This window comes from Canis lupus, chromosome 5 (assembly GCF_048164855.1).
Source record: "Canis lupus baileyi chromosome 5, mCanLup2.hap1, whole genome shotgun sequence".
NCBI classification, from domain to species: Eukaryota; Metazoa; Chordata; class Mammalia; order Carnivora; family Canidae; genus Canis; species Canis lupus.
In genome coordinates, this window is record NC_132842.1 from 80,837,799 (window position 1) to 80,864,807 (window position 27,009).

General features: G+C 56.0%; 1 protein-coding gene across 1 annotated transcript in view; it reads right to left on the minus strand.

Moving 5' to 3' along the window:
* The window catches only part of IGSF21 (immunoglobin superfamily member 21), a 239,308-nt gene that overhangs the window by 20,593 nt on the left and 191,706 nt on the right, over positions 1-27,009 (minus strand). The window contains exon 4 of the mRNA XM_072828105.1: positions 18,562-18,680. Within this exon, the coding sequence (XP_072684206.1) occupies positions 18,562-18,680 (119 nt within the window). The remainder of the gene's footprint in view (positions 1-18,561; positions 18,681-27,009) is intronic.

Consider the following 27,009-nt stretch of genomic DNA (forward strand, 5'->3'; position numbering starts at 1 on the left):
AGTGGGAGGGGGAGACTCCAGCAAGAAAAAAGATCGGGGGAGAAGCATAGCTCTTTGGTTTATGGGAAAATTAAATATTGAACTGAGTAGTAACAGCAGCCAAGGGAGAAAAAAAAAAACCTTGACAAAAAGCCCCCAAATGGAGCCACCATCAGTGACAAGAGAGACAAACGCAGCGTCTGTGCCTCTATGGGCTGCAGCGGGCTCTGCTACGTGGCAGCTGCTGGCCCCCCCCCCACCCCCTCCAACTTGCCAGTGAGTGGGAGCCCGAGCGCTGATGATGCCACGGGAGGGGTGGGGACCTGGGCTAGGCCATGGCCAGTGTGGGTGGGCACGACCTGGGACCCTCCCTGCCCGGAGATGGGGGCCCTTCCGAGTGCACAGGGTCTCGAAGGCGGGTGGTGATGGTGGGGGGACCTTCTAGCGGCTGCAGGCGTAATCCATCCCCCCCACCTTCCCCTCAGCACCCGTTCACCTGCCTCGCCCCTCCCCTGCCAGCTGTTGTGCTCTCGCAGTGATGGAAGATAAAATTAACAACCCCAACTGGAGGCCTTGGCTGGCTGCTCTGGGGGGGGGGGGGGAGCCGGGAGGGAGTGGGGAGCCCAGGAAGCAGAGAATCGGTGAGGCTGGGCAGAGCAGGTTCCAACTCGGGTTATTGCTGATGGAGAAATAAAACCCTGCATGCACGCGTACACACACACACACACACACACACACAAACACACACTCAGAGGGGTGGTGGGGAGGCCGGGCCACAGGTTTTAGCATCGGGGCTGGATTTGTATTCTGGTGCAAAATCCTACACTACACACCTTTAACCTGGTGGCTCTCGAAGTGTGTTCCCTGGACCCACAGCATCGGCCTCACCCTGGAGCTCGTAAAAGGCAAATTCCTGACCCCGCTTCCAGACCTGCCGGAACCACCCAGGGAGGGCAGGGTGGGGGTCCAGCCACCTGGGTTTTAAGAAGCCTTCCAGGAGGTTCTCCAGCAAGCTCAGTGGGAGAACCACTCCTCTCTGACTTCTGTGAGCCTCCGTGGGTTCATCTCCAGGGTAGGGGTAATACGACCCAGCCCCTGGAGGTGTTCTGTGCACCAAGAGCTCAGTCCGCCGCGGGTGCTCAGGAAACAGCGGAAATTCTTGCTGGCTGGGAGAGCAAGACTCGGGGAGAGCAGACAGGGCAAGGGGAGCACCATCCGGAGACTCCAGCTCTCTGCACGCAGCCGAAGGACCTCAAATCCCTGAAGCATCCCCCGCCCACCCCCCATCACAAGGGGTTTTAACTTTGGGCTCATGCCCCGATTGGCCGCTGCGCCAGTTCTCGCAGTTTCTGACTGGGTTCCGAGGCCGCCAGGCCCCCGTGGGCCCTCCCGGGACCCGGGGGTTCCCTGGCTGGAGGCAGCCTGCCCAGCAGCCGTCCGCAGCCGCCGTGGGCGGCGGGCTCAGCCCCTCCACGCCACTGTAGTTGATGTGGCAATAGAGCAAATGTGTTCAGGCCCATGATAGGTGTCGTTTCTGCAGAGATGAAATCTATGGGGTGTGACATGAATCCGTTCTCAATAGCAGCGAGGCTGGCTCTTCGGAGGATGTTTTCAATGTCTCCCAGAGGTATATATTACACACATGGGCGATTTCACCAGGTGCCATATTCGCCGCTTTATGAAAGACGCCTGCGGAGGCCTGCGGAAGCCTGGGAGGCCCTGGCAAGTGGGAAGAAGGCACGTCCACGATCTGGCCGGGGGCAGCGGCACCCAGATGAAGTTCTTACAGCTGAGCTCAAGTTCAGCTGGCTCTATGCCTTCTCCCCCACCTCCGTGTCCCCCGAGAGCAGCGGGCGGGAGCTCGGAGATGCTTAGAGACCTTCCCTTCCCCCCCTCGCCCGCCCCCGGTCAGCAGAACTGACCCCCCCCCAACACCTTTGTATTCTGGGGCTCAGAACAGGGCTCACCCTTGACCTCGCCCACCCAGGGCCCGGGGCACCTGCCCCCGAAGTCTCCGCCCTCCTGTCCACAGTCAGTGTAACCCATAGGCAGCTGCTGGCTCCCTGGCCTCGTCCACAGAGCGAGGGTGACACCGGTGTCACCGGTCCACGTGGGTCACTTGTGCGAACGGAAGAACACGGCAGGTGCCACCCCAGCCGAGCTCCCAGCAGAGCCCCAGCACCCAGCTCGGAGCCCTCTCTCCCAGCGGAGGCCTCTGCAGCGGCGTCTCCCTGCTCTCTCAGCATCTCAGGATTGATTTCCGGAGTCAGGGGGCAGGTAAATCATTCTTGAAACTTGCTTCTCATAAAGCAAATTCGGGGGTGGGGGACAAGGTAGGAGGGGGGAGGAGGCGTGGAGAATGGGTATTGGGGCCACAGGGATGGTGCGTGTTCTCTCCCCGACATTTTATGATGGAAATTCTGGAACCCAGGCAGAAGTTTACAAACTGGCCAGGGAGCACTCCCACCACCGCCCAGGTCCTCCGGCCAACACGTACCCGCACCTGTCACACGTCTGTGGGATGTGTCTTTTTTTAAAAGCTGGGTGAGGCCGAGCCAAGCGTCAGTCCCCACAGGAGCAGCTGTGGGCAGGGGTGGAGGGGCTCAATTTGGGGGAGGCCGCCTCTCGCACCGGCCTGGCCGGGGCCTCATGTGCGGGACCTCGGCCGCCTACTCATCTCTGGCCCCTCTACCCTCAGCAGGTGCATTCCCACCTCGGGACCTAGTCAAGGTGCTAGTACCTAGGCATAGGCCCCAGTACCTAGACATGGGCCCGAGTACCTAGGCATGGTCTCTAGTACCTAGTCACAGTTTCTAGTACTTAGTCATAGTCACTAGTACCTAGGCACAGGCGCTAGTACCTAGGCACAGGTGCTAGTACCTAGTCACAGACTCTAGTACCTAGTCATAGGTGCTAGTACCTAGTCAAGGCGCTAGTACCTAGGCACAGGCTCTAGTACCTAGTCACAAGCACTAGTACTTAGTCACAGGCTCTAGTACCTAGTCACAGGTTCTAGTACTTAGTCATAGTCACTAGTACCTAGGCACAGGCTCTAGTACCTAGGCACAGGTGCTAGTACCTAGGCACGGGCACTAGTACCTAGGCATGGGTGCTAGTACCTAGTCACAGGCTCTAGTACCTAGGCACAGGTGTTAGTACCTAGTCACAGGCCCTAGTACCTAGTCATGGGTGCTAGTACCTAGGCATGGGTGCTAGTACCTAGTCACAGGCGCTAGTACCTAGTCACAGGCTCTAGTACCTAGTCACAGGTGCTAGTACCTAGTCAAGGCGCTATACCTAGGCACAGGCTCTAGTACATAGTCACAGGCACTGGTACCTAGGCACAGGCATTAGTACCTAGTCACAGGTGCTAGTACCTAGTCAAGGCGCTGTACCTAGGCACAGGCTCTAGTACATAGTCACAGGCACTGGTACCTAGGCACAGGCATTAGTACCTAGTCACAGGTGCTAGTACCTAGTCAAGGCGCTGTACCTAGGCACAGGCTCTAGTACATAGTCACAGGCACTGGTACCTAGGCACAGGCGCTAGTACCTAGTCACAGTACCGACGAGTCGCACAGGCATTGTGAGGCTGAGCTGAGCTTGTGTTGGTCAAACGCTTTACAGGTCGCCTGGTGTGGGTGAGTCCAATTCCCACCGGCCACCGTATTTGTGAACAGCGACTTCCGCCACTGGTCTGGAACAGTAGCTGGCCTTTGCCTACACCGCTCAGCTCACTCTGGCTGCCAGCCTGAGAACTCCTCATGCTGGGGGCTGGGGACACGTGTTCATTCTGCTGGCCGGGGTCCCGGCACGGGGAGTACAGGGCAGTTCTCAGCCAGTGTGTGCTGAGCGGATGTTTGCAGGGTGATGGGGAGGCGGGGGCAGGTCTGCTCAGCGAGTATCCCCCTCTGTACCTGGCACACAGTGGGCAGGGCTGAGGGCTGGGGAGGGCACTTGACCATCATCCGCGCTCACTGGGGGTCACTCAGGGGCAGGGTCCTGGCTAAATGCTTTAATGCATTCGAGCCTCACATAACCCAGGAAGCAGGGGCTATTATCCCCGTTTTACAGAGGCAGACAGGTTTCCAAAGGCAGAGGTCCACGGCCATTCGGCCGGTGAGGGCCAGGGCTAGCCCTGGAACCGTGTCTGGTTCCCAGCCCAGGTCCCCAGCCCGGGCTCACGACCCTGCAGGCACTGCCTGGCCCTGCTTCTCCTGTGCCATCGGCTTTCGCTCAAAGCCTTGGTTTTGTCTGTGATGCAGTGATAGGGCCGGATCACATCCCTGCTCACGTCTGTGGCTCTGAGGGAGCAGGTCTGGAGAGTAGCTACAGCAGGAGGCTTCAAGGTTAGAAAGGAGGAGACAGCACTGAGCAGCTGTGACACAGGGGGACTGGTTGGCAGAGCAGGGCCAGGCCTCCCCATCTCAGGAGGATCCTCAGGAGTTGGGGTCTCTCCTCTGATGGGCCTGGGGGGGCCACAGGAGAGTCAGCTGGTGGGAGGGTGTGGCTGGAAGCATCGTGCCCGGTGAACACCTCCTCCTCTGCCCTAACTCCTCTGCTCCCAAATCCCAGGCCCATCCGGCTCCCGGGGCATCCCTGGACACATGTCACTGGAGGCAGGGCCCTGCTCTGGCCTCGTCTCTCTTCTCTGCCTGTGGCCAAGCCAGGTGGACAGAGGGCAGGCAGGGCCTGCACCAGCCCAGCATGAGAGAAGAGCCTCCCCCCTGCCCTGACTCCCGCCAAGACTCGGCACAGCAATTGGCTGGATATGGGCTCTGGAGCCAAGCTGCTGGGTCCTGGCCCTGCCACCTCTTGGCTGGGTGACCTTGGCAAGTCCCCACTGTGCCTGTTTCCTCGTCTGTAGCATGGAGATCATCATCTCTACGTGATAGAGTTCTGAAGCAAGGTATTCAGACCCTGGCCTGGCCCCTGGCAAACGCTGAATAAATGTCATTGTCACCAGTGCTGCTGTGATGACTGTCATAGCTTAGTGCCCACGCCTTACCCGTGCCTTGGGGTCCTGCCACACAGGAGTGCTCCCCACTTGCCAGGCTTTCCTGCTCCCACACCGTTGCCTACAGGGCTCCTTCTGCCTGAAATGCCCCTGTGGGCCTGCCCCCGGCCTATGAGGCCCAGCTGTATACCACCTCCTCCATGAAGCCTCCCCCTGGAAACTCCAGCATCCCTCAGCTTGCACCCTACTCCTCCCGGCCCCCCTTATTTTCTTCCTCCTGGATTCTGGAAACCTGTGTTCTTGTCTGTCTCCCTCATCCTTCAGGGACTCCTGCAGGGCAGACACTGGGTCTCACATCCCTCCATTGTCCCCGGAGCCTAGAGGTCAGGCTCTGGATGCAGAGATGGGGGCTGAGCATCTCATTGGTCGCTCACTAGCCTCGGGATCGCAGGGAAGTTGCTTCCTCTCTCAGCCTCAGGCTCCTGATCTGTAAAATGGAAATAACTCTAACTACATTCTCACCAGCACGCATGCGCATCAAACAGACGAATGCTCATAAGGGAGCTGGGACGCTGCCTGGCACGTAATTAGCCCTTGGTGGGTGCTAGCTTTTGCAATTAAGGTGATTGCGATTATCAGGATTATTTATTCTGAAGATTAGCACTCCCAGGGGGGCGGGGGGAGGTAATCCTGCCTCCTTAGGTACAGATAAGAAAACTGAGTCCAGGGGTGTCCTGCAAGCTGACAGCAGAGACAGGACTGCTGACCCCCAGGGCAAACCAAGCTGGAGTGTGGAGTTGGTCTCAGTTTCCTCTCCTGTACACGAGGCGGTGGGATTCCTTCTGTGTCCCCAGGGATGTCTGCAGGGAGCAGACCCGCACCAGGGGCCGGCTCACTGCCTCCCACAGTTGCCCGGCCCTCCCTCCCGGCTCGCACACAGCTCTGTTAACACCTGTACCCTCAGACTCACGCCTGCTCCTTAAATCACTGGGCCCGAGGCGCTGCAGTTTCAACAGCCACATATCACTTGTAATTAAGGGGCCTGTCCCAGGGAGGGGAAGTTTACCTTCTGCCGGAGACACTAAATCCAGCTCCCGGTGGTGGAGGGGATAAAGCATCGCCCTGACCTACCACTTGTCAAGGTTTAATGATGCACCTGCAGGCCTGCTCCAGCGCGGTCCGGGAGGCTGCAGGCGAGAGGGGCAGGTAGTCGGTGCAGAGAGGCAACCCTGCAACAAGGCCCGAGCCCCTGGGTCTGCGAGACCCTGAAAGTCAAGGGAGCTGGCGAGGGTCTCGGGGGCGGCAGCCACCTGCCCGGACAGTCCCGGGAGCGGAGGAGTCTCTCCAGCTTGGCTCAGGAGGGCACAGAGGGCCATTCTGTGAGCGGCTATGCAGAGGCTCCTCAGCCGGGCCGTCTGGGGTTTGAATACAAGCTCCGCCGCTCGCTGGCTGGGTGAGCTTGGGCAAGCTACTTAACCCCTCTGGGCCTGTGCCCTCCTGATCATAATGGGAATGATACAAGTACCCATGTCCTGGCGTAGTGAGCATCAAGTGAATTAATGAATTCAATATATTGCAGTCACGTTTGGCACCCGTAGCTGCAAAATTCACCATTATTCTAGCCTGGCTATCCCACGTGAAGAGGAATGTCTCAGTTGTTCCCCCAAAGCAAGTACCCACATCGTGGGTACTTATAATAGTGGTCGAAGCAGGACTTGTATGGGTGAGGGACGAGAGGGCGAAAGGTTTGTTTCCCTCACACGAAGGCTGGTGACATTCGCTCTGTGGCCCAGTGGGCAAGACGCAAAAAGCAGCACACGCTGCTCAACTAAGCCCCCTGCTCCTTGCAGCCTCAGTTACGGGCCAGAGAGGTTATGGAGCTTTCCGAATCGCACCCAACGGGCCCTTCGGAGGCCTTGTCTCCACCCCAGCTCAGGGCCTCGGGTCCCCACAGGGGAAACAAATCAGAGAACGTTTGGGTCCGGATTCATACTCCAGGCTTCCCTCCACGAGCAGACTCAGCTTTCTCTTCTGTAACATGGGGATGCTGATCTTGCTGACTTCCCAGACGGCTGGGAGGAGCAGCTGACGGGGCGGCCCGAAGGCTGCATGCTGTCCCTGCGCAGAGGAGCGTTGGTGTCCGGCCCGGGCCCACGCGGCTGCTGTGTTGCCCCACATTCTGTCTTCCTGGCGGCCTCGTGTAGTGGGAAAATTGGGGGCTCCTCCTTCCAGAAGACCCGAGCTCGAATCCCAGCCCACTCACTGCTGTGGGGTGTGGGGTAGGTTCCCCGCCCTCTCCGAGCAGTGTGTCCCCTGTAACTGAGGCCGCGTGGGGCCAGCCTGGGGGCGGGGAGCCTAGGGGTGGGACAGTGGGTAACGGAATGTGCTGGGCCTGTGGCTGAGGGCACAGAGTGGGCTGCAGTCGAGGGCATGGCTTCTTGGCAGGGCCGTGTTCAGACAGGGAGGGATGGAGGATTCTAGAAGCCTGTCCAGGAGGCGGTCAGCAGGCTCGGGCCTTTGGGGCCGGAGCTGGGAAGTGACTGTCCTTGGTAGATGACCCAGTTAGCTCCAAAGTGCTCCTCCGAGCCCCAAACCCATCTGTCTGGCCCCTGTCTGAACTGGCTCTCAGCTGGTGCCCTAAGCTAGCGGCAGGCCTGTGGGCGGGCAGGCGGGCAGAGCGGGCATCCTTCCTCCGGGTCCCTGGCCAGGTTGGGGCACTCAAGGCACTTAAGCGCACGTTCCCCGAACATGCTCTTCGGTCCGGCCTAGAAGACCCTGGCCACCTGGCCCCGCCGTCTGGGCTGCAGCCCCCTCCAGCAGCCGACGCCTGCCAGCTGTCTCGGGCCCCTGCCGCCCATCGCGCCGTCCCCACAGAAGCTCCAACGAGCGGGGAGGAGGCCTGCAGACGTCCCTAGGACGCAGCCCTGGCCTCTCCACCCCAAAGCACGTTTCCCACCGTCGCCGTCTGCTGAGCGAGACCACAGCTGGGGACCACCGTCCCCAGCAGGGCCAGGTCCTGCCATATTCTCCACAGCAGCTCCCATCTTCCCAGTTGGTCCTCACGTCCTGCGGCTTCTGTCTGGAAACGCCTCGCACGTCCGGCCCCTGCGGCCCAAGCCCCGGGCTGGCTGGTGCCATCTCTCCCCATCTGGCAGCCCGCCCTGCCCTCGGAACCTGCCAGCAGACCCAGGCCACCAGCCGCCACAGCCCTGTGGGCCGGGGACCTCCACACCCCAGTTTCCAGATGCCGTAACCGGGGTTGGGGAGGATTGGACCACAGCTGGGACTCTGCTCTTGCCCGGCCCCCGCTGCCGGTGCCAGTCTGGGACAGTCCTCGCCGCCCGGCGTGGACAGCTCCCCCTGGCTGGCGTCACTCCCTGCAGCTCTGACCCCGTCCCCTGGGGCCCACTGACATATCCAAGGTGGAGGTCAGGACAAGTGCCTCTTTTAAGAGCACTCTCTGTGAGCAGAGCTCAGGACATGGGACTTTACGTTTCCTGTCCCAGCAGTGGGATGCTACTGTAACCACCATTTAGCAGATGGGGAAACAGGCCCAGGAGATGAAACAAACCGCCTGCCAGTGCAGGGTGGGGGCTCTGCCGAAGGCTCTGGAGCCAGCCTGCCCGGGTTTGAATCAAGTTCTCCCCTTGCTAGGCCTATGCCCTTGGGCATGTGCAGTAGGCTCTCTGCTTTCACACTTGCACAAAGGGGAAGGTAATCGTGGGCCCTTCTGTTAGGCCAGGGAGTGAACAGGTGCAAAGCAGAACCATGCCTGGCATGTAGTAAATGCTCAATAAATACTTGCTGCTTTTATTATCGGGAGTTCCAGAACTGGGTTTAAAATCTATGGCTGGATCCAAGGCCCACCCCCGTAACCACTCCCCAGCTCTCTAACGGAGTAAACACTTTTTCTAGTCAATCTCCCCAAAGAGAGGACTAATTCTTCACTGGGGACCACCCAGCCCTCTCCTCGTTCCGATGTGGAGGCCCTTGGGTACTCACTGTCACTCACCCAGAGTGGGTGGTGTGGGGGCCAAGGAGGGCAGGGTGCTTGGGGGTGGGCCTGCCTGCAGAGAGAAGTGCCCAGGCCTGGTCCTCAGGACCCTGGGGGCTTCTGGGGTGGGAGATGGAGATTTGGGTTTGTGCGCTCTCTCCCTCTGCACTCCAAGCTCCTCTGTCGCTCTGGCTTGGATCCCAACCCGTCTCCTCCTCCTATTTTTGCTAGCAGCCTGTGGCCACTGCCATCGCCTGGGGCCAGTTCATGTAATTAGTGTAAGCCCAGCAGGCAGCTATCCGCTCAGGCTCCAAGACAGGGAATGAACCGATCATTTCCCACCCAGCAGGCATCGTGGGCTATGGAGAGGGCTTTGTGGCAGCTCCAAGTCTCGAGTCTCGCCTCCCAGCCACCCCGCTTGGGGCGCCCCAGGGATTTTCAGACCAGCGGCCTCTCTCCATTGACCTAAGCTGTTCCCTGGTCTGCCACATACTCGGGGCATGTGCTGGATCTACCCGGGAGACGCACATCTCCCCACGGCTGTCCTGAGCACAGGCAGGCTTCTCGAAAGGGGTTCTGCAAACCGCTGCCTGCTTTCCCACTTCGCGTCCTTCAGAGACGCAGAGCCGCGTTTCTTCTTTTTGCTCAGATTCATGGAAGCACACCAGATCTTTGAGGGGTACAGGCTCTGCCCTCAGCCCTCAAACCCCCCACCCACCTTGGAGCCATAGACATTTCTCCTTTCCAGGTCAAGAGAGGTCCTTGACACTCTAATTATTGGTCCTGGGAATGCGCTCCTTTTTCTAGAGATGGGCACCAGGCTGGATAGGATTCAAGAATCTGGCATTAGAAAGCAGAGCTCCAGATCTCTGGAAATCCTAGGTTCTGGCCTGGCCTCATGGAGGTGAGCTCAGCTCTGTCACATGGTGTTGGCTCCTCTCCCCTGGGAGCACTGAGCAGCCCCAGGTGAGCTTCTCTTCATGGGAAAGCTCAAGGAACCAGCCCCAGGAGGACCTCCTGGGGACTCAGTGCCCAAGTCACACAGCAGGGGAGCAACAGAGCCAGACTGGAGATGGCCAGATGGCTTTAAAAAAGCATCAGAAGTACATACAGAAGGAGAGACGTATAGGTCAACGGAATAGAATAGAGACCAGAAATAAACCCTCACATTTATAGTCAATTGATTCTCAGCACGGATGCCAACACAATTCAGTGGGGGGAAAGGAGTCTGTTCAGAAATGGTGCAGGGACAAGTGGACATCCACAGGCAGTTGATGGAGGCAAATGCCTCCTCCACAGCATGTGCAAAAATTAATTTGAAATACATCATAGTTTTGTCTCTCCTCCAGCATCCAAGATGCCGAAAGGAGGTGAAGGGGAAGAAAGGTGGCCCTGGCCCCTACTGTTGTGAAGAAGCAGGAGGCCAAGAAGGTGATCAATCCCCTGTTTGATAAAAGGCCCAAGAATTTGGGCATCAGACAGGACATCCAGCCCCCAAGGGACCTCACCTGCTTCATCAAATGGCCCTGCTACCTCCGGTTGCAGCAGCAAAGGGCTATTCTCTACAAGCGTCAAGTTCACCCAGGCCTTGAACTGCCAAGCAGCCACTCAACAAACACAAACCAGAGACAAAGCAAGAGAAGAAGCAGAAACTGTTGGCCCCAGGTTGAGAAGAAAGCTGCCGGCAAAGGGGAGGTCCCTACTAAGAGGCTGCCTGTCCTTTGACCTGGGATTCATATGTCACCACGTTGGTGGAAAACAGGAAGGCTCAGCTGGTAGTGATCACACATGCTGTGGATCCCCAGGAGCTGGTTGTCTTCCTGCCTGGGTGGCAACATCCTGGTTTGAAGTTGGCGGCTCGCATCGCCAAGTTGGAAAAGGCAGAGGGTAAAGAACTGGCCACCAAACTGGGCTGGGTGGACGCCGTTGAATTTTCCGTACATAAAAGTAATAAAAAGTTTTCTTTTGGCTAATGTCAAAGAAAAAAGAAAGAAAGAAAGAAATAGATCATAAACCTAAATGTGAGAGTTTTAAACTATTAAAACTCTTAGAAGGAAAATAGGAGTAAATTGTGACCTTGGGTTAGGCAAAGCCTCCTCTACTATGACACCAAAAGCAGAAGCAACAGAAAGTAAATAGGTGGAGTGAACTTGGTCCAAAAGAAACCCTTTCTTCCTTCAAAGGACACCAACAAGAAAGGGAAAAGATAACTCACAAAAGGGGAAAAGATATGCAAATTGTACATCTGATGGGGCCCTTGTATCTGAAATAAAGAATGCACACAGCTTAACGATGAAAAGACAACCTAGTTGAAACGAGCCAAAGATCTGAAGGTATTTCTGCAGAGAAGGTATCCAAATGGCTAAAAAAAGCACATGAAAGGATGATCAACATCATTGGCCATTAGAGAAACACAAAGCACAAGCACAATGAGGACCACTTCACGTCCACCAGGATGGCTGTAATCAGCGAGACAGGGAGTGGGAGCTGGGGAGGGTCTGGAGAGATGGGGACCCCCAATGACGCTGGAGCCAAGGTAAAATGGCGCAGCCGCCTGAAGTCCCACAACAGGTTAAACGCAGAGTTGCTATTTGGTCCAGCAATTCCACTCCTGGGTATACACCCAAGAGAACTGCAACTAAACATTCACACAAAAACCTGTCCGTGAATGTTCACAGGAGCAATACTGATAACGGCTGGAAAGTGGAGACGTCCATCCACTGGCGACTGTATAAAAGGACTGTCACGTATCAATGGAATATCACTCAGCCATAAAAAGGACTGAAGGACTGATGTGCACTTCGATACAGATGAAGCCTGAAAATCTTACACTAAGTGACAAAGACCCCATATTACTGTATGATCCCATTTATAGGAAATGCCCAGGCCAATCCATAGAGATAGAAGGGAGATTGGTGAAGGGCACCTGGGTGACTCAGTCCATTGGGCGTCCGACTCTTGATTTCAGCTCGGGTCATGATCTCAGGGCTGGGGATCGAGCCCCACATCGGGCTCTACACTGAGCTCCATGGAGCCTGCTTGGGTTTCTCTCTCTCTCTCTCTCTCCCTCTCCCCATCACGTGTGTGTGTGTGTGTGTGTGTGTGTGTGTGTGTGTGCTCTCTTCCTAATAAAAAAAAGAAAAAAAGAAAAGAAAGGAAAAGAAGAGGAAAAGAAAAGAAAGAAAGAAAAGAAAAGAAAAGAGAAAAAAGAAAAGAAAAGAAAAAAAGAAAAGAAGAAAAGAAAAGAAAGAAAAGAAAAGAAAAGAAAAGAAAAGAAAAGAAAAGAAAAGAAAAGAAAAGAAAAGAAAAGAAAAGAAGGAAAGTAGATTGGTGATTACCTAAGCCTGGGGCAAGAGTTGTGAGATTGGGAGTCATTGCTAAAGGGCACAGGGTTTCTTTTGGGGGCAGTGAAAATCCTCTAAAGTTGGTCGCACAACTAAAAGCGTGTGCACAACTCGTGAGTATGCTAAAAGCTACTAAATTATATACTTTAAGTGAGTGAATTATATGTTATATGAATTATAGCCCAATAAAACAGCTTTTAAAAAAAAAAAGAAAAAAAGGCACCAGATGCACTTAATAAAAATTCAGTAAAACATACTGAAAAAAGATAAAAAGCGAGCTGTGCAAAGTTCATTAACAACTCTCCTCTGGAGAGGGACCCGTGTCACCTGGCTCCAGAGTTGGAAAGCATTTGGTGTGATTTGGTACCATGATGGCCTTGGGTTCCAAAATTCTACCTTTATCTGCTTGGAAGTCTACAGAAGAGAGATGGGGATCCCAAGATAGAACATTTTTACTAATGCTCATTAATATGTTATGACTTCCAGTGGAGCAGAATGGGTAAGTGTGTAGGATGCCCTGGCCTGTCTCTACCCCTGGCGGGCCGGGTATCCGAGGCAAGTGGCATACCTATCACTTCCCTCATCTGGCAAGGAATTGGCGGTACCGTCTTCCAGAGCTTTTGAGATTATTTCATAAGTTAGTATATGAAGACCTTAGCACGGTGCTCGGCACATTAGCAAACGCTCAGTGAAGGGCAACCCGTGTGGTTGGGGGCAAGGGTATCAGCTTCAGTCAGATGCAAACCCTCCCCTGTTACCTCCGGGCTCGGTTCCTGCTGTGGGTCACATTGTGTCCCCGAAAAAGAGGTGCCGAAATCCAAACCCCCAGCACCTGCGAATGTGATCTTATTTGGAAAAAGGGGCTTCGCAGATGGAACCAAGTTAAGATGAGATCATCCCGGGTCAGGGTGACCATTGGTTCACGGCATCCTGGGGACGTAGCCCAGATCCCAAGCCTGGGGTTCTGCATCTGTACCGTGAGCTATCGATCTCTCTCGACGGCATCTAAGCTCCACGAGGCAAAGACTTTCCTTGTTCTCCCCCACATGCCCAGCATCCAGAACTGTGCTTGGTCCTGGGCAGCTGCTGAGTAAGGCGGCGTGGGATCAGGTGCATGGAGGTCTCAAGTCCACGTGCTCAGGTCTCACCTTCTCGCAGGGACCTTGCAGAGCACCCTGTTCGAAACAGCCCACTTGGGACACCCGGGTGGCTCAGTGGTTAAGCATCTGCCTTTGGCTCAGGTCGTGATCCCAGGGACCCGGTATCAAGTCCCACACTGGGTTCCCCACAGGGAGCCTGCTTCTCCCTCTGCCTGTGTCTCTGCCTCTCCCTTTGTGTCTCTCGTGAATAAATAAATAAAATCTTCAAAAACAAACAAACAAAAAAAAAAACAAATAAAACCGCCCACTTGTCCCAGGCTGTGCCTGCATCTGCTTTGCTCGACCACCCTCTGACATCCACGGGCTCCAGCGAGATCTCCTTGTTCGGGGTGCCTCCCTTCCTGCACCGCCAGGTCCACGAGGACCAGGAATTTCGTCTGGCTCATTACTGAAGCAGAATCCAGCACCTACAGCAGCACCTGGAAGGTACTACGTGCTCAACAGATGTCTGTTACATAAGTGAAGAAATGAAGGATGGAGGAATGAATGAATGAGGTTAGGAATACCTGTGCGTGGACATCCAAGTGACCTTCTCATCCATCTTAAGAAAAAAACAAAACAAAACCACTCTGGCGTCATTTTCCCTAGGACAAAGGCTCAGTACTGGACTGTCCATGCCACAAGTGGATGCTGACCAGGATTTGGACACAGGTCTGCTGGACTCCAAGTCTGATGCTCCTTTCAGAAGGTTTGAGTGCCGAGTGCTCCTGGTCAGGGCTCGGACCCACGGAGGCCCGCACTGTCCCGGCTCTGCACACCCCCGCCCGGCCCCCATGCTTGACATTTGCATCAAATGTCAAATATCAAAGGTGGGGACGCGTCCCTTGGGAGCTGTTAGGTGCAGGAGCTCTGGTCTCGGGCAGACCTGGTGGGCGCCCCCAGCTCTCTCACTCAGGTCGGGGAACACTTTAAACGGTCAGAACCTCCTTCCCTCGTCTGCAAATGGGGAGGACGGTGCCTGTCTCGGGGGACACCCGTGAAGGTCGTGTGATTAACAGCGCGCCGGGCGCACAGCGGCGGCCACGCAGCCTGTGCTTGATGGAAGGTGGCCTTGATTATTCGCTGTGGGCTGAAAGGCCCCCTCGGCGGCAGCCGTGTGCGGCGAGGGTGGCAGAGAAACCTTGCCTCTTGGTCTTCCGGGGGAACCAGGAGAGCAGCGTCTTCGGCTTTGGCGGGGGGGGGGGGGGGTCCTGGGCTCACATTTAATTGATTGTAACATCGCACCCTGAACATGCTCCCCCGCGTAACCTGCACCCCCAAGAAGAACCTCTGCAATCCTTCCGTGACTGTGTATAATGCGTTCCTGGGGCCCAGCACGCAACTTTCAAATTGGCTTACAATTTATCTGCAGCTCGGATAAAAACATTTTAATGACTGTGTGCGGCACGATCCCTCGGTGTCACCCACGGGGCTCCCAAATGTCTTTTCCCACCACATAGCGGGGATGTTATAGGCGTGAAATTACAGCCGCTCTCACATTTTGATCTGCACCCCGAGGCCCGTGGAAACGGCGCGTTAGAATGTGCTGGATGCAGATGCAGGGGCGGCAGACGGGAGGCCGGCTCTCCCGCACAACCGCTCGGCGCTTGTGATGCACGTGGGGCCGTGGGACGTGCCCCGCTCCTCATCTCCCTTCCCCCCTACTATCCTAGGAAGCTTCCCTTTGACCCCCAAATGGAGGAGGGAGCTAGTTGCCCCACTGTTGGTGGCCACGGTCTTTAGGGTCCTGTGTCGCACAAGCTTCCAATGGCCTCCATTCGCTCGTGGGTGCGTGACGAGGAGGGGTCTATGCCATGACAAGGAGCAGATTGTGGTGCTTGACACCCGCCCTGACATATATTTAAAGGCGGGTGTCAGGGAGCGGGTCGCAGAGTCACAGAACCTTCAAGTCTTTCTTATTGTGCCTGACGTGTGACTGTCATGATCCCTACCCGTCGGGAGAGATGCTATTTATCGAGCACTTGGAACATGCCCGGTGCTGGACTCAGCGCAGTACTGTCTCCTGGGGATCATCTCACTTAACCGCCCGAACTTGGCCGACCCACGTCCTTCTCTGACCCTGGGTCTGGGCGACAGGTACAGGGTAGTCCCTGCCGCATAGGCTGACGTGGCTGCAGGAGCACTGGAGCCACACAGCAGAGGCGACCTCGCATGCAGCCCCCGGTCTCTCCCAGCAACCCCACCACCACGCCCGACCTCCGGGACCTCAGCGAGCCACGGCAGGCCCGAGACAACGGTGCTGAGGACAATAAAGTCTGGCCTATTGAACTTTTGGCTGCCTCATCTGGGCTAAGTGCTTTGCAAACGTTATTTATTTATTTAAAGATTTATTTATTTATTATTTTAGAGAGAGAGAGCATGCAGGGAGGAGGGGCAGAGGGAGAGAGAATCTCTAGCAGACTCCCTGCTGAGTGCAGAGCCTGATGTGGGGGTTGATCCCACAACCCCGGGATCATGACCTGAGCTGAAACCAAGAGTTGGACAGCTAACCGACTGAACCATCCAGGTGCCTTGCAAACTTTATTTAAATAAATAAACTAAAAAAAAAAAAAAAAAAAAAAAACAACCTTATTTCCACTCTATACATGGGTATAGCCACCATTGTCCCTATTTTACAGATGGGAGAACTGAGGCCCAGGGAGGCTAATGAACATAATGAGGATCTGGGATTCAGCCCGAAACCTGAGTGTCCTAACTTTGCATAAATGGGATTATAACACCTCCTGGCTCACAGGGCTGTCACCAGGATTCCGTAAGATAATGCCCATGAAGCCAGAAGCTCATGCACTGTGAGGCACAGGCCGGGGGTGGACAGGAGCTATGATATGGCTCAGCTGTAGGCTTAGCAGGCACGGGGTGGGGACCTGCCCAGGGACACCCTGAATTTGCAGAGGCCAGAGCCCCTCCCCGAGTCTGGGGCCACTTGTTGGTCCTGCCCCTCCCTGGTCTCCCCGACAGCCTCAGCCTCCATTGGCCCCACCCCAGATGGCTGCCACCTGCCATCGGGAGGAGCCCAGAGAGCAAGATCGGAGGAGAAGAGTCTCAGCCGGCTGTGCCCCGGGCAGAGAGAGGAGCCTTGCTCAGGCAGGCCCAGCAGGTCAGTGGTGCCATCCCGGTTGGCCCCATAAGATGGTAATGGATGGCACGAATGTCAGGGCGAGGAGGCGGCTTAGGACCATCTTGCTGCACCTCCTCATTGTACGGAGGATGACATGGAGGCCACGGAGGGAGGCCAACCTGCTCAGGGAGCTTTGGTGAATTACTGAGGAGTGTGGGCCTCACGGAGGAGGTGGCTTTTGAGGCCTCTGTTCTCGCTCACATAGAGAGAAACCTCAGCTGGAGCGTCGGTACCGCTTCCAGGGTGGGGGTTAAGATGCGTGGCTTCTGGTCCTAGCCAGGGCTGAAATCACAGGAAGATTTTGTGATCCCGGCTGCGTGACCTTAGGCAGGTTGCTTGCGTTCTCTGTGCCTTCATATCTGCGTCTGCAGAATGGGGCCAGTAACACTGGTACCCGCCCTCGGGTGGCTTGTGAGGACCAAAGGACATAACATGGAAGGCACAGCCCAGCAGCCCCCAAGGGGCCCTCCTCGAGTCCTCCCCCCGAACTAGCTGTCACCCCACCCACGGCTGCTCTTTATCCCATCACCTGCCTGATTCTCTGCCCACAGCTGCCTCTCACATGCATCTAAGTACGTTTGCTGCTGGTCTCATGCACCGAGACAAGCCCCCAAGGACCCTGTCCCATCGAAGGAGTGTGTCCATTGCCTACTCAGTAAGTATCCGATGGCTAGATGATTACGTACGTGTCCCTCATCAGACTGGGAGCCCCTTGAGGGCGCAAACTGAGTTTTGTTCTTCACCACATTCCCTGGGGTGGCCGGCCTGGGGCTGGGCACCAAGAACACTGTGGACGACCGCAAGAGGGAGGTTAACCTGGCACTGGCCCATCCCCCAGGAAGCCAGAACACACCGCGCGCTGCCGCTGCAGGAATCAAGGTCCCTCTGCAGGTCTGGCCTTTGGAGGTTTTCCATTCCCCCAGAAGCCGTGGCTTTCCACGGGGCCTTGATGCTTTCATTGATTGCCTGACTACGACAAGCTTTGTTTCCCTGGTAAATATCATTTGATAAGAAAATCAGAGAACACTGGGAGTCGGGGCCAAGTCCCGGAATTCCGGCAGCAGAACTGGAGAGCGTGCCCGACGAGGACGTCAGCACCTGCAGGGGTTTCTGAGGCTGCACAGAGCCGGGCCCTTGTCCTAAAGTGGAGAAACTGAGGCTGGGGTGGGATGGGGGGGGGACACAGCCAGCCAGAGACAGGCACTCCCATTATTATCCCCACCTCACAGATGTGGAAATGGAGGCACAGACGCAGGGTCCGAACCCAGGACATCCTGACACCCGGGCCACTGCACTTTCTCACTGATCACTTGAAGCTTCCGTGTCCCAGGAGAGGCTGTGGGAGGTCCAGGGTCAGATTCACTCTCTGTAGCCAGTGTGTATTGCTCCCGGGTTGTCCTGCCTCTGAGGTGGGGGGCCTGCCCCCACTGCATGGTCCCCACGGGCACGTCTATGAACGTGGCTCTTGGCTTCAGGCTGGAAAGGCTCCCCCACAGCTGCCCCCGTGCTGCCCAGCACCTCCCTCCCTCCCTGTGTCCTCACTGGGTCTCAGGGCCCGGAGCTGGGAGTCCACAAATGGTCCCCCAGGCCCGCCTCCCACTGCTGCCTTACAGAAGTGGACACTGAGCACCAGGACCACTGCCCCCCCCCCCCCCCCAGGAAGCCCTCACTCCTCCTTCAGCTCCTCATTTGTCCCAGCCAAGGTGTCAGAGCTCCTCCAAAGTGCCCAGGCCACGGGGATCCAGGGCCGAGGTACAGCCCTGCCTTCCTGAGGTTAGGGTATCAGTGCTGGTGGGAGAAGGGCTTCCCGAGATGAAATCCTCAGGTGGTAAGGCCACACCCATCCTATCTCCTCATTCCTCGAGGCAAGAGTGGGAAAGAAGAGGGTTCGTTGTCTCCCAATGGATGCTTTGGCAGGTGGTTCCCAGGACAGTCTCTCTGTGCACCCACACACACGCCCATGCCCACGCTCCTGACTGTGACTCTGGGGCCGGGGGCCCTGCACTCACCCATGACGTTGAGGAAGATGTTGCCCGAGGCCAGGACCACTTTCTCTCTCGTGGCGCGGTCGTAGATGCCCACGTGGCACTCGTAGGGACCGTTGTCTGAGATGCGGACCTCGGGCAGCCTGTAGGGGAGGCAGAGGGGCAGGTTGAGGGCCTTTCATATGGTGTTGGATGGCACAGCGTCCCACCCCCCAAAACAACCCCAAGCCCCACTGTTCAGCCTTTGCTCCACAAACGCCTCCAGAACCCTCACATGCTCCTGTGCTGTGCTGGGGGCAGCAGCAACATTTATGAAGCACCGACTGTATGCCAGGCCCTGTGTTCGATGCTTCGGGAGGTGAAGGGTGGGGGCTGTGTGGTCAGCCCGAATTGTATCTGTGCTCCTTCCAGCTTCTGAGAACTGCGGATGGTCATGGTGCCCAACCCTAGAAGCTCCGGGTGTGACCAGGGTAAGAGGCACCTGATTTGTGGTACAGGCTCAGAACTGTGTCCTAGCACGTCCCCTCCCTCAGCCCTCCACACAGGATCGCTATTCCCATCGTGGACACTGAGGCTCCAGAGGGGGCACAGGTGTCCCCCCTGCCTCTGCCACCAATATGGCTAAGAAGAGCCTTGGTGGGGATTTGAATTCTTCTTTCCACACTGCCTTGCTGTCGCTTTATGTCTGGCCTTGGTGGCTTGCGGAGAAACACAGTACACTCCTTATCTCCAAGGAGCCCCGACCCAGCCGAGCAGCACTCCCCATCACTCAGAGGGTGAGCCCATCCGAACACAAAGTGGGGAGCATCTGGTTCTCTCTGAGATCTTTGGGAGGGAGCTTTGGCCCGGAGGGAGGGCGGCTAGGTCGCTGCTGCATCAGGGACATCTGGGGTCCTCCGGCACGTTGCAGCTTTCTCTGGGCCTGGTCATGGGGCCAAAGGGGAGCCTCACCAGGCTTAGAAGAAGTGAGGTCTCTCGGTTTGGGTCTCAGGTTGCCACACTGCAGCACAAAAGTGAAGAAGCGCTCGGTCACGGTCACGGAGGCCCTACGCACCCCGCTGGCCCCCCCAGGCAGTGCGATCAGAGAGGGCGGGTTAAGAGCACAGGCTCCAGGTGTGGGTCCCGCCCTGCCACCCCGAGGAGAGAGGTTCCTTCCATCCGGCTCTTTGTTCCCACCCCCTCGTGGACACAGTGGCTCTCAGCCGAGCCACGTGCTCCCATCTGCCTCTGCTGCGAAGTCCAACCTCAGACTCACTCCCTTCTCTCCTGTCCGCTGCCCCCCATCCTGGTCTCCCAGCTCCGTCGGCTCCTGACTCAGTGCTCCCCACACCTGGGCTCTCAGCCTGGGTTCCAGGCGGCTGGCTGGCTGGCTCCTCGGGGAGCCGGCACACATTAGCATAAACAAACACCTTCATTTACATAGACTACGCAGAGGTTGACATCTGGTCTACCGACTGTCATAAAAGGACTGGGAGAATGGAATTTTCACCAGGGAAACTTTGCGGGGTGGGTGGAGAGGCTGTCTTCCTCTCCTCCCCCACCCGCCCGCGGAGGAGCACCCTGTCAGTGGGAACAGCAGGGGACCGTCTCCCCTCGGGAGCTATTTTGTTTGTTTGTAACCCAGCTAGGCTGGAAAAGCAGCCCCTCCACCGGGCTCGGGTGCTGAGTGACAGTCGCCTACCGTGACATGTTTAGGTGACACTCGTAGGTATCAGTCATACGGGAGACCTGTTTAAATGACTTGTGGAGGTGACATGTGTGCAGGCGACATGCTGAGGCGACAGCCCTGTAAAGAAACAGGCTCAGGAGACACGTGTAGCTGGCAGGCACCCGGGTGATGTAATGAGGTAACGGCGACAGGGTTGGCACGCAGGTGGAAACGCGCAGGTAACTGCCATGCGGGTGATACACGCAGACGTGTTTGTGTGACAGCAACGCAGGTGACACGTTCAGGTCACTGCTACACGGATGACGTGCTCACGTGACAGTAACATAGGTGGTATGTTTGGGCGACGCGTGTAGACGACACAGTGCAGGTGGTTAGAGGACTGCCCAGGGGACACCTGCATTGGTGCCTTGTGAAGAAGGCAGCTTGCCGCCTAGGACTGTGCAGAACCAAGTGTTCCTTCACTGTCACTGGGCTCCGTAGCTCCTCCAATGGCCCCAGTCCTGCTCCTGGGCACCGTCCTCCATCTCCCCGACCACACGCGGTGGCCAATCCTGGGTGCTCTACCTCGTAAGTACACCCGCACGACATCCACTTCCTTCCGTCCCCCCTGCCACCACCTTTTCTCACCTGGAACGTGGGGGAGGAGTGGGGGGGGTGGAAGGTTAACCGGTTTTTCTGCCCCTGCTATGACCCACTCAACTCCTAGAACCCAGATCTTTTCAAATGCCAATAGAATTAATGGCACTTCTCTACCTAAAGCCCTTCATAGACATCTCTGCTCTTAAGAGTAAGACCCCACTGCTTATCTTGGTCAACAGCGTGCTTGCCTCCCGCCACATCTCCAGCCACCCCTTAGTAGCCCTGCCCTCTTCCAGCTACAACGGTGTTCCTTCCAATCCTCTCAGGTGCCACTTGCCTTCTTTAAAAACAAAAACAAAAACAAAAACAAAAACAAAACAAACAAAAAAACTTAAATTTGGAATCATTTCAGATTTACGGAAGAGTCGCATGGAGAAGAGAGCATTTCCATACGTCCCTCACCCGATTTCCCTCATTGTGAACATCTCACACGACCACGGTACAGTTGCCAGACTGAGCAGCCAACACTGATACATCACTATTAATTCAAGTCCAGACTCTTTCCAGATTTCCCCAGTTTTCCCACTAAATGTCCCTTTTCCGTTCCAGAATCCCACCCAGGACCCATCAGAGACAACACAGGCGTATTTAGCCCAGTGCCCCGTGTGATGCAGCACTTTGGCCTGCAATATCCCCTTTCCCTGGGAATGATGCATTTTCTTCCCTCTGGCTGCATCCTTCAAGTTACAAGGGAGCGGTCACTTTCTTAGTGACCACCTGGACCGGGTGGGTGTGGTGCATGGATGGCTAACAGCCTCCCGATCCATGTCTCTGGCAAATTGCCTTTCAGTTCCTCTCCTCTGAGGGTGGAGTCTCTTTCCCAATTCTTGGCCTCATGATTTGCTTTGACCAGTAGTATGTGTAGGTGTGCAAATTCCGAGCCAAGGTCCCAAAAGAACTGTCTCTCTCTTTCTCTCTCTTTCTCTGTACCCCTGCTGCTCTCTCCTCCTCTCCCTCCCTTTCCCTACTTCGTCCCTGAGAATAAGCCTCTGATGTGGACAAGAGCGCACAGAGACATGGAGACAGCCCCCAGTTGTCCCAGCCATGCCAGCCAAGGCCACATGCGGGAGTGAACCTAGCCAACCCCTAGACTCATGAGCAATAATTCATGGTCATTGCTTTAAACCATCCAGGTTTGGGATGGCTCGTTACGCAGCAATAGCAAACCCATACAGCAGGACTTGTCTAAATTGTCACTTGATGACTTACGCCTATGACTCCCGAACTCACCCTCCTCCCCTGCCACGCACAGTAAGCTCCGGGAAGGCGGGGCCTTGCGTGGCGCTTGCTCGCCATCCTGGTAGGTACTCAGTCAACACTCAGTACACGGGCGGCAACCCCCCAGGAGGCCGCGGAGTGTGCACGGAGAACCCTGTCTCCATCTGTGCTGGAAAGCAGGTGCCGAGTCTACTTCTTACCTGCAGACCCAACAGTTTGCAGGGCACAGCTCTGCTTTGGACCAAACGCCTCCTTGTCTGTGCTCGTGTGCTCAGTGCTATCCTTCTAAAGTGGATAAAGCAGCCCAGAGGCCTCCTCCCCCCAGATGTGAGTGACATTGATCTGCATGCTGGATAAAAGGCCAAGCACAGATAGCAGGACCCTGAGGGGGCTGGGGCAAGAAGACCGACTCTCATCAGCAATGGGCTCCGATCAATAAACTATTAATAACTGCAAAGGTTTCTGGCAAAATCAGTGTAATGCAGTTTAGTGGCTGGAATTTACCAACATTGACGGCGGCCCTGAAGGGCATGTAATCATGTTTTTGAAAAACCGGACAGAGTTGGTGGGGGTCCCATGCGCTCTCCCTGTGGCCCCCGTGGCTCGGGTGAGGCCATGCAAGGGCTGGTCACCGCGGCTACTGCCAGGCCCAGGGGCAGCACCAGTGTGTAGGCCTACTGTGTGCCATGCCCCGTGCTGAGCCGTAGGTGAGGGGCTGATACAGAGCCGCAACGACCCGGGCTGTGACCCCTGCGTCCACCCATCTTCCTTTCTTGTCCACGTGGCAAGGCTCTAGCCAGCTTTCAAAGCCCAGCAGGTGAGTCTCCGCCTGTGATCCCAGCCCATCGGACAGCTGAGAAGATGACATAATCCACAGGGCATAATTCAAGGGTTTAGCTCAGAGCTGATGCATCGGAGTCCAGGGGACTAGAATCCTCTATGCCTTGCAATCCTATATGCACAGAGGCAACACGACCAAGGTCAGAGAGTAGGCAGCTGGACGCCATCCCTTGAAGCCAAGCCTGGAGGACGCCAGAGCCGCAGAACTGTCTTTGGGGCCCATCGCCACACCCCCTACCGCTCCTGGGATCCTCCTTCACCAACTAGCAGGTGAGCTTGAGCCTTCTGGTACCGGAACTTGCCTCCACTGCTCCAGAGCGTATTTCTATTCTGAGCCCCACCACTATCCAGGTAATGAGAGCCATCTGCTTCCTGCCTGCTGGGAGACACGGGGAAGGTCTTTTAGTTTCCTTAATTCCCTTCCCCCAGCTTCCAGTGGGCCCCCTAATTCCCTAATTCGGCTGCCTGCAATTCCCTGAGCAAGTTGTGTTCACATCCTCCACACCTGACCCGGCCTCACAGCCTCCGCTCGCCTCTCCTTTCATGGAGAGCCACGGGGAAGAGTCCTAGATTCTCACGGAAGGGAGGTGGGGGACTTGGGAGCAGGGGGCAGGACTGGGGGGGAACAGAAGGCATTGTTGAGCTTCCCTTCCTGTATCGTGGGGGAATCCGGTGATCCAGAGAGTGGCATGTGCTGACACCGGAAGCCTGGACGGCTGAACAAGGCAAGTACGCCCTGAACAGAGCCTGGTGGCGCTTGTCAGATTCTTCCCTCTACACTGTTCCATGATTATTACATTTTAAAGAAATTATCAAGTGCTGACCAGACCCCGAGGCACTGTTTGGGGTGTGAACTATGGATCCTGGAAGGCAGGGCAACACTTTTCAATAGCAACACAGCGGCCCTGTAACACATCCTTTCTATCCAGTCGGCCTATAGGTCTCCCCACATCTTAGAAGAAGTCGGCTGGACATTAATTAAGTTGCTTTCAGATCAAGGTCATCATGACAAACATCCATCTCATCCTGCCACGTCTTAGGCGTAGTGCCACGAGTTAGGTCGGGTTGCTCCTATACTACATACAGGTCCCCTGGGATCCTTGCCTCTTAAAAATTTTTTTTTGTCTATGACTTTATTGAGTCATGATTTTTTAAAAAAGCTTTATTTATTCATGAGACACACACAGAGAGAGGCAGAGACACAAGCAGAGGGAGAAGCAGGCTCCCTGTGGGGAGCCCCATGCAGGACTCGATCTCAAGACCCCGGGATCACGCCCTGAGCCGAAGGCAGATGCTCAACCGCTGAGCCACCCGGGCGCCCCAAGGCATGATCAACAAACAATAAACTGTACACGAAGTTTACACATTTGAGGGCTTTTGACATATGTAGACACCATTGAAACCATTCCCACAATCAAGCTAAAGAACGTATCTGTTACCCCCTCCCAGATTTCCTTGTGCCCATTTGTAACCCCCGCCCCCGGCTCCCCAACCCCAGGCAACCACTGATCTGCTCTCTGTTCCTATAGATCATGTTTCCTAGGATTTCAGGGAAACGTATTTGCTCTATGAGAAAAGTATGCAGGACGTTTACTGTAGGTGCTTCTGACCCTCTTTCCTTCTAATATCTCAGGAGAGGGGGTTGCAGGGCAGGCGATGGACACCTGCTCTTCTTCTTTGCCTCCCTCTGCCCATTCTGCTGTGCCCGCAACCTCTCCACCTGTATCCATTCTTGTCAGCTCTCCCTGCCAGAGGCCCCTCCAGGCCATCCCCTCCCTACCCTGCTGCCAGAGTGACCTTATCACAGCGCGATGCGATCCGACGGGTCCTCCCCCAACTCAGAACCTTCCCGGGGTTTCCATCCTCCTGAGGATCAAGCCCAAACTCAGTGAGACTGACACTCCCTCTGATCCGGACCCAGAAAGGAAGGAGGAAGGGATGGAGGGAGGAAAGGGAGCGTGTGGCCTCACATCTTTTGCCAAAATTCAACAATTAAATAAGAAGACTTGTCAGGCCCAAACTTTTTATTATCTCCCCTACTTAAAAAGCATTTTGTAACTCCGATGTCTTCATTTATCTACGCAGTTCCTCATTCCGGGCTAATGGAGGAGATTCAGGTAGCGACTGGTCCTTGGAGGCTCTGCTTTAATGAAGAGCAGAGAGATCCTTTTCATTTGTGTAACCATTGTTTGCATGGAAACGGAGCTTCCGAGGGGCTGGGACACAGTTCCTTCGTGCAAGTAGGTTAAACACACCCCCTACAATCTTATTAGCCTCGTGCCTGCCTCAGCTCTGCTCCCTGCCATCCCTGCTGGAAAGATCTCAAGTGGGAAGTAATGAAGTCTTCCAGTTCGTGCATCTGCCATGGCTCCCTGATTGGCTGCCCCCACCGAGTCTCTCCCTGCCTCAAACACCTGTTCACTCTCCCAAGCTCAGGGTCACGCTCCCGCAAGGCTGGGCTAACTCGTGTAGGACGCCCACTCCATCTCCACAGAGCCTGGAGGCAGGGCTAATAAAAATGGCCATAAAGTCTCTGGCAGCCATGGGTGGTGCCTTTGGGATGTTTGCTAATAAGACACTTGGAAAGGGTTTGCTGCTCTCTGGGAAGGGCGGGGCAGCTATTGGCCTGCCCCCCCCCCCAACACCTATGTGTTTGGCCCAGTGGCCCAGGTGTGCACCTGCTCAGCCAGCTTCGGCTGCTCCCCCTTCCCAGCTGCCCTCGCTGCTTCTGGCTTTCCCTTCACAGCCCTGGTGCCTGCGTGGACCCCCCAGTACTAGGAGATGGCCTGGCTACCGGGGGTCGTAGCCTTTGTGGCAACTGGCAGACGTGGGAAAGCAGCCAGGGACAGGTGAGAAAGGGCCTGGTCCAGGGGTGGGATCCTCTACCGGAGACTCTGGGAGGGTGCGGGGGTTACAGACCTCAAACTTGAATGTACTCAAGAATCCCCCCCCCCCCCCGGGGTCTGGTTGAAATGCAGATTCTAGGAGGTCTGTGCAGGGCCTGAGAAGGTCTCAGAAGCTCCCAGGTGATGCTGTTGTCACTGGCCAGCAAACCCAAGTCTCAGGTTCTCGGTACCTTCTCCCCACCCCATAGGTCCACCCATCCACTTCACGCTGCTCCCTCCCACCAGACACACTACTCAGTGGTCCCCTTCCATTGGCTTCACCAAACCCCGAGTATCAGAACATAGAGCTTGGAAGGCCTTGACATGGGTGTGTCCATAGTGAGTACCATTGAGTAGAAATGATCTGAGGAGAGATCCTGCAGCTCCACATGGGTCTTTAAACCACCAGGGGCTCCCACAAAGCTGGCTGCACACGGAGCATGGCCTCCATCCCTCTCACTCTGCCCCCCCTGAGCCAGACCCTGCACCTGCTCCTGGTCTTCCAGCCTCTGAGAGAGATGATGCTTTCTCAATCTTTCCTGGTCCCCTGAGGGTGAGTCCAAGCTCAATCTCACCCCAGAAAGTGGAACCCAGACCCTGGACTGAGATCAAGGACAAGTGGGGTCTCGTTCTGCTTGGTGGGAACTTGGCTAATGTCACCTGAAGTGATTAAGACCTGAGCCACCTGTTGTCATTAATACCTTCCTAGGGAGGCTGCCTGCGGGGGAGAGAAGGCTCAACCCCGATGGGATGGGGATGGGACATTCTGAAACCCAGAAACAATTCCCTCACCTCCTTTTGGTCAATTCCTGGGGGTTCTCCTCCAGCAAGCCCTTGACAGGAGCAGACTGGGGAAATGTGTCCCCTGGGCAGGCAGCCATGGGGACTGTACACGCAGAGACGCTGATGGAGGAGGGAGACTTGTCCTGTGTGCACAGGATGTACATGGAGGAGGCTGGGGGTTTTGCCCCTTTAATATCAGATTTCTTCCTTTTTTTTTTTTTTTCCAAAGATTTTATTTATTGATTCACGAGAGACACGGAGAGTGAGAGAGGCAGAGACACAGGCAGAGGGAGAAGCAGGATCCCCACAAAGAGTTCAATGTGGAACTTGATCCCAGGACCCTGGGATCACGACTTGAGCCAAAGGCTCAAGCACTGAGCCACCCGGGCACCCCTAATAGCTGATTTCCCAATCCAGCCTGGTCTCCTTAACCAGGGC